General features: G+C 38.8%; 1 protein-coding gene across 9 annotated transcripts in view; it reads right to left on the bottom strand.

Annotated features, from left to right (window-relative positions):
* Positions 1–2336: 2336 nt before the first annotated feature.
* Positions 2337–11502, bottom strand: part of TRA2A (transformer 2 alpha homolog) — a 21484-nt gene continuing 12318 nt past the window's right edge. For 7 of the 9 annotated variants that reach the window (XM_007108579.4, XM_024128114.3, XM_028490116.2 and 4 more), the window contains 6 exons: positions 9427–9526; positions 7746–7934; positions 5459–5574; positions 3715–3840; positions 3185–3252; positions 2337–3016 (listed from right to left, as the gene is read on the bottom strand). In XM_007108579.4, coding sequence (XP_007108641.1) covers positions 3006–3016; positions 3185–3252; positions 3715–3840; positions 5459–5574; positions 7746–7934; positions 9427–9526 — 610 coding nt within the window. In that variant the 3' untranslated portion in view covers positions 2337–3005. Of the gene's footprint in view, positions 3017–3184; positions 3253–3714; positions 3841–5458; positions 5575–7745; positions 7935–9426; positions 9593–11502 lie in introns of all 9 variants that reach the window. The other 2 variants (XM_007108578.4, XM_007108577.4) reach the window with 2 other exon arrangements.

The following is an 11502-nucleotide window of genomic DNA, read 5'->3' on the forward strand; positions in this document are numbered from 1 at the left end:
AGCCCCAGTATATTCTTTTAACTGTTCTACTTTATTATTGTTAATCTCTTACTGTGCCTAATTTATAAGTTAAACTTTATCACAGGTATGTACATAAAGAAAAAAAAAGTGTAGTACAAGGTTTGGTACTACCCATGGTTTCAGGCATCCACTGGGGGTCTTGGAACGCATACCCCCAGGATAAATGGGGAACCGTACATACCTAGATTGCACTTCATAGAGTCCTGTGAGGACTCATAACTTTCTTTTTAACCTTGTGAACATCGTGTTGAAGTTTCCTGACTGGATAGCCTTTTTAGGGTCACTTGCAAGCACGTGTAGGGCAGAGTTAGTGAAATCACTTTAAGTATACAGGATTCCATAGTATGCATATTTTGTACCACTATCATGTTGTCCTCGCCATTATTATTTATTTTTTTGGCTGCATTGGGTCTTCGTTGCTGCACACGGGCTGTCTCTAGTTGCGGCGAGTGGGGGCTGCTCTTCGTTGCAGTCCATGGGCTTCTCATTTCGGTGGGATCTCGTTGCAGAGAATGAGGTCTAGGCATGCGGGCTTCAGTAGTTGCAGCACATGGGCTCTAGGCCGCACGGGCTTAGTTGCTCCACAGCATGTGGGATCCTCCCAGACCAGGGGTCAAACTGTGTCCCCTGCACTGGCAGGCAGATTCTTAACCACTGTGCCACAAGGGAAGTCCCGCCGTATTGCTTTTTGTTTTTTTGGGGTTTTTCGTGCGGTACGCGGGCCTCTCACTGCCGTGGCCTCTCCCGTTGCGGAGCACAGGCTCCGGACGTGCAGGCTCAGCAGCCATGGCTCACGGGCCCAGCCGCTCCGCGGCGTGTGGGATCTTTCCGGACTGGGGCACGAACCCGTGTCCCCTGCATCGGCAGGCGGACTCTCAACCACTGCACCAGGGAAGCACGGATTTTTACTTTAATACTATAGGTGAACCCATTCTCCCCAGCAGTGCCGAGCCCTTGGTTATTATCTTTGTCCTCTCTGACCTCTTTTCTTCTCCTCCAACACTTCCAGGTATGTAACTGCCTTACGGCCATTACGCATGCTGTACCCTATACCTAATATATTCTTCCCCCACGTATCTACAAGGCTCCCTCCCTCCTCACCTTAAAACTTTACTGAAATTCCACCTTCTTAGGGAAGCCTTCAAAGACTGGCCTATTTAAAACTTCTATCCTCCTTACTCCCCCTTTCTCCTTCCCTGCTTTCTTTCCATTAATGCATATGTAACATCTACATTTTTTGTTTTTTTTTTTAAAATTTTTGGCCGTGCCGCAGGGCTTGCGGAATCTTAGTTCCCTGACCAGAGATCGAAACCGTGCCCTCCGCATTGAAAGTGTGGAGTCCTAACCACTGGAATTCCCTACGTATTGTCTTTAATTATGTTCACTATCTCTTTATATGGCTATTAATTCTCCTCCAGATTGTAGCCAATGTTTTTACTTTTGTTGATGATATACAACTTAAATCTTTAAAGTACTCCTACGGTCAACAAATTAATGTTCTCTTTAGGGTAATGATTTCCAGTCTTTAAATAACCTGGTTTTAAGAACAAAAACCCTCTAGTGAGCAACAAGAGACAGCTTCATTCTCTGGATATCCCTTATAGGCAAAAAAAATTTTAAAGACATTTTGAAGAGTTAGCTTTTTAAAATAAAGATGTCTGAGGTACTTCAGAGTTCCATAGATCCCACTGATCTATTATACAGATCATAATTATCTAATTTTATTCTCATTGCTTTGAGGGAGAAAACAAAGGAGGCTTATGCGCCCTTACCTTTTTATAAAGTTCACCTGAAAAATCATCCACCTCTTCAGGCTAACAGCCTCCCCTTTCATTACATTACAGTCATTTAAGTGTGTTTCCTATTAGAACGTGGGCTTCTTGATGAAATGAACCATATTATTTATCTTTCCTTCAGCATAGTGTTTGATTCAGAATACTCTCAATATTTCCAAGTTGGTTGACCAAAAAAGGGAGGAAAGAAAACAGTTTTTCAAGACTGGAGACACAGATTATACATTCAGGTGTAAGCAAAAATGTTAGGAAAAAGGAAATCCAAATTAATCCAGTTATATTTTCCCATTGTACCACAATAAAGAGACAGTCCCATTTTCAAAGAAATTAACTTTTATTTGAAAGGAGACTACCCTTCCCCTCACTATTTCTAAAGACTCTATACAATAGCCTACTTAAACCATTTCCCCAATACCAAAATTTCTAACAGCAAAGCATACAACTGCTCTAAATAATAAATAATAAGGCTTGTCCTTCACTGATTAAACTTCAAAAATTTCAACACAAAAATCAAACTTTACGTTTTTAAGTTTTAACAAATGTATTTTAAATACAACATGTTTTGTAAGAGTCCACAAGCTTTCCGTCTCTAAGAAAACGACATAATTTTTAGGGTTCAAAAATTCCGTTCTTCAAAAGAAATGACCAAGTGTTTTCTTCTATAGCTTCAAACTTTCTACACTCAATTATTTGATTGCTCCATGCCACCCCAGACAAACCTGACATGACTGAACTACTTTATGTTACTAACTTCCCCAAAAGAAAGTTAAAAAAGGAGTTTGTAGTAAATGCAGCTCTCTAATACCATGTCTAATATAATATCTAACACAAAAGAAGCTTTAAAATGATCATTTCTTTCCTCATTCGATTAGGCAGGAGTTAATTTTCTGTAAAAGCAACAAACAAACAAAAAACCATTTACAGAAGCATAACACTGGGGGTTCCTTTTTTTACTCAAGATGTTTAACTACTCAAAATGACAACAATTACATCTTTAAGAATATAATAAAAGGGGTGAAAACAGCAATACAATCGACAAAGTGTAGATGCTAAATAAACCAAAGATGTTTTTAAGGGTTCTTTTTAAGGAGTAGGAAGGATTAGAAGCTTGGGGAAATCCAGAATTAAACAAAAAAAGAGAAAGGGAAAAAAAAGAAAGAAAAAGATGTCCTCAACTGCAACCACTGTTTATCAATAGCGTCCTGGAAAAGAGTAAAAAAAAAAAATTTTTTTTAGTCAAATGAGAATTATAGTTTGACTTGCCTAATATTTTCCCAACTATTAACAGTCACTATATACCTTAATTTTCTAAAATAAACCATTAATTAGAAATGAGGTCCTTAATCCAACAAAAGCAAAAGTGTACGTACTTGGGCTATAGGAACGAGATCTTGATCGTGATCTGTATCGACTATAGTAAGGAGAAGGCGATCTTCTTCTGTAGGAAATAAAAGATTATTCAGCATTTTACATAATCACTACACCAAGGCAGATAAAGCCAAAAATTCCATCATTCAAAATAATAATGGACCTAAGATGAAAGCTATTAAGTTTTCCATGTGCCAACAATACTAGAACAGTATTGGCCAATACAGATAATTAACCTCTTTTCTTGGTCTTGAGAAAAATCATTTTTCCTACTTTCAAGAAAGCATCATATAACATCTATTTAATTTTTTTTTTTTTTTTTTGGCCACGCTGTGCAGCATGTGGGATCTTATCTTAGTTCCCCAACCAGGGATCAAACCTGTGTCCCCTGAGCTGAAAGCACAGAGCCTCAACCTCTGGACCGCCAGGGAAGCCCCATATTTTAAATATTTTTATTAATACACATTAAACATAAATTAAAAGTGCCAAACACTACTACTATCATCTAACTTAGAACAGAAATCGTACATACCTGTACCGGTAATCATAGTCTTCGTACCTGTCGTACCCACGATCATATCCTCTATCATAGTAAGAATCTCGACGTCTGCCACCTCCTCCACCTCCACCTCCACCACCACCGCCTCCACCACCACTGCTACAGAAAAATGTGAAAACTCTACATCAGTGTGAATGATTACCTTCTGTCACCATTTAATATAAATGGATGCTTAAATAAAATGGAAGAAGGGAGATTGACGAGAGAGAAGAGATAACCCTTTCATGCCAATTACTTCCATGTCTCACTTTGCTGACTCCGATGGTATTCTGCTTTTGCTTCCTATGTATAACATAAATAACCAGGAATAATTTCACGAAACTCTCCAAACTATAAAATGCTCTTCTATTAATGCACTATCCAAATCAGCAAGACCTTTTTCATAAGGTGAAAAAAGCATCGTGCTTTTTCCATAAGGTGAAAAAGTACCAAAATGCTAAGATGTATGTCCTATGACTAGTTCAAAAGCAGTTAATAAATATCAAGAATTTAAAAGTAACCAACCCTAAAAAAAAAAAAAAAAAGAATCCTTTGGGCTTCCCTGGTGGCGCAGTGGTTGAGTCCGCCTGCCGATGCAGGGGACACGGGTTCATGCCCCGGTCCGGGAAGATCCCACATGCTGCGGAGTGGCTGGGCCCGTGAGCCATGGCCGCTGAGCCTGCGCTTCCGGAGCCTGTGCTCCGCAACGGGAGAGGCCACAGCGGTGAGAGGCCCGCGTACCGCAAAAAAAAAAGTAACCAACCCTGAATACCAAAGAGAACTGAAGTCCAGTGCTAAAAAAATTTCAAGGTCTGATGTTCAAACCTCTGGCAGTGAATTTAAACTCTAAGCCCTCTTTTTCCTGCTGTTTTCCCAACTCCTAATCATAGGGACATTATTTTTTCTTTTTTAAAAAAATTTATTTATTTATGGCTGTGTTGGGTCTTCGTTTCTGTGCGAGGGCTTTCTCTAGTTGTAGCAAGCGGGGGCCACTCTTCATTGCCTCTCACTATCGTGGCCTCTCTTGCTGCGGAGCACAGGCTCCAGACGCGCAGGCTCAGTAATTGTGGCTCACGGGCCCAGTTGCTCCGCGGCATGTGGGATCTTCCCAGACTAGGGCTCGAACCCGTGTCCCCTGCACTGGCAGGCAGATTCTCAACCACTGCGCCACCAGGGAAGCCCAGCGGACATTATTTTCACTATTACTACTATTTTCAGTAGGCTCTCCTTGTCAAATCCTATATTTTCCCAAGAGGCTTCACATTAAATGAAAGCCTATATTTCTTCTTTCACTCTTAAGAAATACTGCCTTTGGTTATATTATATTAAAAAACTTTTATAAAAGTCCCTATTTATGTTGTACACAATGCAAAACTGGCTTTTTAAAAAACAAACATTAATATCAGTAAAACCATTCCGTATACACAGAGGCTTCCAAGGTCACATAAACATTAAGAGAATATTTAAAGGCATACAATTTTCTAGTATTTAATATTTTTTCTATTTCTGTAGTACAAGAAAATAGCCAGGAATGCACTTCAATAGTTTTAATTTCTCCACATGCTCAAATATACATATAAAAAATTAAAGAAATAAAACTATTCAAAGAATACATGTAGTCATATTAAGTAACTTTCAATTCAAATTACAGAGAAAAGAAGTTTATCTTTTGATTAATCAAAATTTTGCACACAATTTCTGGCTCCTAAAATTCAGCTTAGGAAACTTGAAATCTTACTGAGTTGGTCTGCCCATGTATATGCCTGGTGTAGGTGTGTGCGCTCTCTTGGTGATAGAATAATCTACACGAATTCTTCTACCATCCAGCTCCATTCCATTTGCCCTTTCCATAGCCTATAAAGGAGAACAGGCACAGAAAGTCATGCATAATTCACCGAGAAACTATCAAAACTGCAAAAAAATTTAACACATTTTTCATTTGAAATTTCAAAAATTAAATTCTCTAAACACTTCTTTCTCAAGTAAGAAGGGCTAGGATTTGATGTATTAATCCCTGCTATACGCATGTCAATAGTACTGAGTTTTCAACGTACACACGGACACTTAAGCAGGCCTCTGCTGAAAGACTAGGGGCAGCTACAGCCATAAAGAAGGAACCACACAACCAGGGAAGCCTGAAGAATTCTGACGCTTCAGTAACTAGCTTCAGTCTGAGCAACTCAAAGCAGAAACTGCAACTCAGCGGACAAGTCTAAACTTGTCAAGCCATTCCTTAAAGACCTGTCGAGCCATTCCTTAAGTAACACACTGCCACCTAGTGAACTCCAAATATAAAGGAACTTCTTAATCGGCCAGCAAGTGCTGTCTTTATGTCTGTGTTCACATTCCTTAACACTGTGTTGCCCTTTGGTATTAATACCAATAAATGCAAAAATGAATCCAACCACTTTAACATATTTCAAGAAGTTCTCAGGAACTAAGTAAAGTTGCCATTTTTATTTTATCTTATCCAGAAATAAACTTAACAGGAGGAGGTGTGTGAAAAGACTGGACAAACAAGTTTCATATTAAAAAAATGTTTAATTATGATATTGTTTGCACTTTGCAAACTTTCACTTCAGGTCACATATCCTGGTATTTCTAAATTTACACCTTTATCCCTTAATTGAGAACAGGAATAAACCAATCACAAACATGTAACGGTAAAAAAACCATTACTGTGTCTATCATAATGTCTATAACATAAATGCCTTCAACTCAGAGCATTATTTTGTTACAATTATCCAGGGTTTTTCAACCATACCACTATTGATACATTTGAGGCCTGCTAATTCCGTTGCGGGTGGCTATCCTGTTCACTGTAGGATGTTTAGTATCATCCCTGGCCTCTACCACCAAATATCAATAGCATCTATTAATTTTGAAAGATACTCTTTTATTACGACTGCTTATACCGCAATCAAACATTGTTGATGCAAAGAGCAATAATGACCTATAGCCAACTACTGTCACGTGTAAAATGGTACAAAAAAGAAACGCCAGTACCTTCCATTTCTTTAACAAATGACCTTCAAAAATTCCTTAAAATGGAATTTTCTAATTCAGTCACCATGAACTTTTAATATAGAGAAGGCAAGCCTACTGCTTCCTCTATAATCCATTATCTAGAATGTTAGAATAGCACTATTTCAAATCCCTGACATTGATCAGGATCATTCTGTTAGGCAAATTAAGAACGGCACTAAACAAAAATGAAGAAGTACCAATTCTTTCCAGGTATTATTTTTCATTTATAGAACAGAATTGTAGATGAATTTTAAGAGAATAGATAAACAAAGCTCTGTATAGACAGGGAGCTAATTAGACACTTACAAAAATTAAACAGATTAAACCTAAACACAATTCTTTTTTTTTTCCTTTTTCTTTTTTTGGGGTTGCATTGGGTCTTTGTTGCAGTGCGTGACCTTCTCACTGTGATGGCTTCTCTTGTTGCGGACCACGAGCTGTAGGCACGCGGGCTTCAGTAGTTGTCACATGCGGGCCCAGCAGTTGTGGTTCACGGGCTCTAGAGTGCAGGCTCAGTAATTGTGGCACATGGGCTTAGCTGCTCTGCGGCATGGGGGATCTTCCCGGACCAGGGCTTGAACCCGTGTCCCCTGCATTGGCAGGTGGATTCTTAACCACTGGGCAACCAGGGAAGCCCTAAACAAAATTCTTTTAAAACGTCAATGTAATCATTTGCTTGGGGCATGAATAAGGGTTATTCAAAAGAGAACACTTATATATACTTCACCTTTTCCATTAACTCAAACACATAACCTCACTTTACAAAACCGTATTTCAATAAAGATATGCCTATACCAGAGATTATTAGCTGGAAAGTGAAACTGGCCATTCCAATTCTAATACTGAGAGGTAGAGTTTAACTCATGTCAGACAATGAAAGAGGACATAATGTTTATGGAACTGGGAGTTTATCAATCAGCTTTTAACAGTAACTCAATACTAAATAATGCACATCAGAAAATTTTCAAAATGACAAATAATTACAAAAACAAAATTACCTCCTTTGAGTCATCTATTCTCTCGAAATAAACAAAAGCAAATCCTCGTGATCGTCCAGTTCGCTGGTCATAAACCACATTGACACCACTCAATGGTCCGTATCGAGAAAATACTTCGCGAAGATCTCTCTCTGTTGTGTACAAACTGAGGCCAAACACTCCTAGACAAGTGTTGGGATCTGGATTTGCCTGTTGAATAAAGATGTTATTTAACTTTAAGCTCCAAATTAAAATAAAAACACACAGAAATACTTTGCTTAGAACACTTCACCCAATACACAAAGACTATATTATTTCAAGTCACTCGGAAACAAGAATTTAAAAGAAAAAAAAACAGGCGAGCTATATTTTACAGTTCATAGTACACTCAAGCCTTCTTTAGAATATACTTCAGGCTGCATCCTGAATAAAAATGTCCCTAACTTTCTAGCCCAGCAATTTTCAGAACGTATCCTAAGAATTCATCCTTAGTTTAATGCCATATTTTTAGTTTATTCAAATGTTTTATATTCCTTATAGATTTGTACTCAACGTTGACTTCATCTGCAATTGCTGATTAGATTCTCCTCAATTTTCATTCTTTAGGAAGGATAATCTTTCAAGGTTCCCACAATCAAGATTTGAAAAATTAACGTGCAAATTTCAAAACATCATTAAATAATAGCAGACTCCACCATGGTTAAATACAAACAAACCTCAATGTCACATATCCAAAACTCAATTTCCTTATCAATAATAAGGTAATTGACTCAAAGAGAGATTAAAAGTATTACTTCATTGAGGAACTTTGCACATTGCTCAATATAAGTGTTAGCTATTACTATTACTATAGAGCTTTTGCTATTTCCTTGCTACCCCCTTCCCATGGTATAACTTTTAATCTCAGTATTTTCAACTCAGCTTTTCATTTCAATTCTTGGAACATATTGCTTCTTCCCAAATTTCCTTCTTTTTTAAAAATAAATTTATTTATTTTATTAATTTATTTTTGGCTGTGTTGGGTCTTCGTTGCTGCGCATGGGCTTTCTCTAGTTGCAGTGAGCGGGGGCTGCTCTTCACTGCGGTGCGTGGGCTTCTCACTGCGGGGGCTTCTCTTGTTGTGGAGCACAGGCTCTAAGCACATGGGCTCTAGGCGCGCGGGCTTCAGTAGCTGTGGCACGAGGGCTTAGCTGCTCCGCGGCACGTGGGATCTTCCCGGACCACGGCTCAAACCCGTGTCCCCTGCATTGGCAGGCAGATTGTTAACCACTGCGCCACCAGGGAAGTCCCCAAATTTCATTTAACAACTCAAAATTTTGTCAAAAAAAGAAAACACACTTGAATGCATATAAACAATATTCATACAGCCAAGGATGTTTCTGGAGTACCACTTTTAAACAGTGCTCTAGCTTCCATAAAAGATATTATTATACTATGACTAAATACACAGGAAAGACAAAATAAGCTTTCATTAACTTTTTTTTTTTTTTTTAATTTATTTGGCTGCGTCAGGTCTTAGTTGCAGCACTCGGAATCTCTGTTGTGGCGTGCAGGCTCTAGAGCATGGGCTTAGTTGCCCTGCAGAATGTGGGATCTTAGTTCCCCGACCAGGGATCGAACCTGCATCCCCTGCATTGGAAGGTGGATTCTTAACCACTGGAGCACCAGGGAAGTCCCTCATTAACTTTTAAAAAACACATACCCTGCTGCCTGTATGTCTTCTCCGGTTAGACATTGGAGAATGACTTCGGCTCCTGCGACGCCGGTATTCTGGTGTATAGGACCTACTTCGAGATCGTCTCCTATGAGAGTGAGAATGGGATCTGGATCGAGTATACCGTCTATGAGAATGCCTCCTTGACCTCGACCTTTGAGAGAAATAAATTTAGGTAAAAATACTGGAACAAAATGGCTAACGCTCTTAAAATCAAAAGCAAACGGACACCAAATGAAGGTTCCCTGAGCAGACAAAACCAGGTCAGTCATTAATTTACCTTAATCACCAAATACTGTGAAGACACTGCCTGCTCACCATATAAGCTGCTTTGTAACAACACACCACTCACTGAGCCTCTTCCATGTTTGGTTGGAGTGCTCCCAGTTTGCAAAGTGTCTTTTTGATATGTGTACAGTAAATTTTTACTAATTATGTTCATGATTCATTGGTTTTACTTTCGCTTTCTGAACTTTTGACAATGCCAAGGAACTATGCATATATATATATCCCTGCTTATTCTCAGCTTGTTTCCCCTTTCAGAGGAAAATGTATTCTTCCTCACTACATCTCCTCCTTGTTCCCAGTCTATCCCTTCTAAATGCACTCTTCCCACCTTACCTTACAAACACGTTAAGGCTCCACCTTCTTTAGAAAGAAAAAAATCAACTAGCATGAGAAAGAAAATTCTTTAATATTCTACAACATGGATAAACCTTGAGGACATTAGGCGAAGTGAAATAAGCCAGTTATAAGAAGACAAATATTGTGTGATTCCACTTAGATGAGGTACTTAGAACAGTCAAAATCATAGAGACAGAAATAAGATGGTGGTTGTCAGCAGCTCAGAGGAGAATGAGAGTCATTATTTAATGGGTAGAACTTCAGTTTTACAAGACAAAAAGAATTATGGAGACGGATGGCTGTGATGGTTGCACAACAATATGAATGCATTTAATACCAGTGAACCATACATGGAAAAATGGTTGACTATAAATTTTGTGTATTTCACCACACACAAAAGACAAAACCAACCACCAACTACCATTACCATCTCAATAAAATCGCTTGATTCTTATCACATTTTCAAAATAGTCCTATATTCCCTCCACTGTTAAATATCATTTCCTTTCCAGTCTTTCCTTAGGCTGCTGCAATCTAGCATCTGCTAAATTAACTCGTCACAACCTAAATCCCCACTAAACTAATAGTCTTCATGTCTACTGGTCTTCATTCCTTCAAGCTTTCTACAGCATCTCACCAATCTCTCTACTGCTGATTCCCTAGTTCATCTCCTATCTGATTATTTCCAATTGCTCACAGTCCTTTTTCTTTGCCTATTAATGCAAAGAAAATGCCATTTCTTATTACTATTCATATGATCTGTCCTTAAACACCCAGACCAGTAGTCATGAAAGTCATACAGAATAAATTCTATGAGGCATTCAATAAATGATATAAATGCTAAGGGCCAGAAAGTTTAAACAATAAAGCTAGGAGACTTAAGATTCTACTAGGCAGACAGGGGAAAAGTGTTCTAGGAATACCAAGAACAAAGGTTCCTTAGCAAGAAGACATGGAAATGTGATTAGAGAATTGCAAAAGTATACGATTTGCTAGGAATTAGGATACTTATAAAGGAAGGAATGAAAATGAAGATGACGAAAGGACTGGGACAAACCTTGTGTATGAAGCTTAGAGTACAGCTTTATTGAAAGGAGGCAAACAATCTTGAGTGGGAATGAAAAGAATATGAATGGCCTACTATCTACAAGAAATTAATCACTGGCCGGGGTGGGGGAGAAACAAGAAAATAACTTGTGTTTTATACGAATACCAAACAGGATATTTCCTATTTTCCTTAGCACCAATTTATAGCTTCAATTTAAAAAATAAAAAAAAAAATTAATGACAAGTTGTCACATAAAATATCAATAGTTTGGGGCTTCCCTGGTGGCGCAGTGGTTGCGCGTCCGCCTGCCGATGCAGGGGAACCGGGTTCGCGCCCCGGTCTGGGAGGATCCCACGTGCCGCGGAGCGGCTGGGCCCGTGAGCCATGGCCGC

This window comes from Physeter macrocephalus, chromosome 5, assembly GCF_002837175.3.
Source record: "Physeter macrocephalus isolate SW-GA chromosome 5, ASM283717v5, whole genome shotgun sequence".
Lineage (NCBI taxonomy): Eukaryota > Metazoa > Chordata > Mammalia > Artiodactyla > Physeteridae > Physeter > Physeter macrocephalus.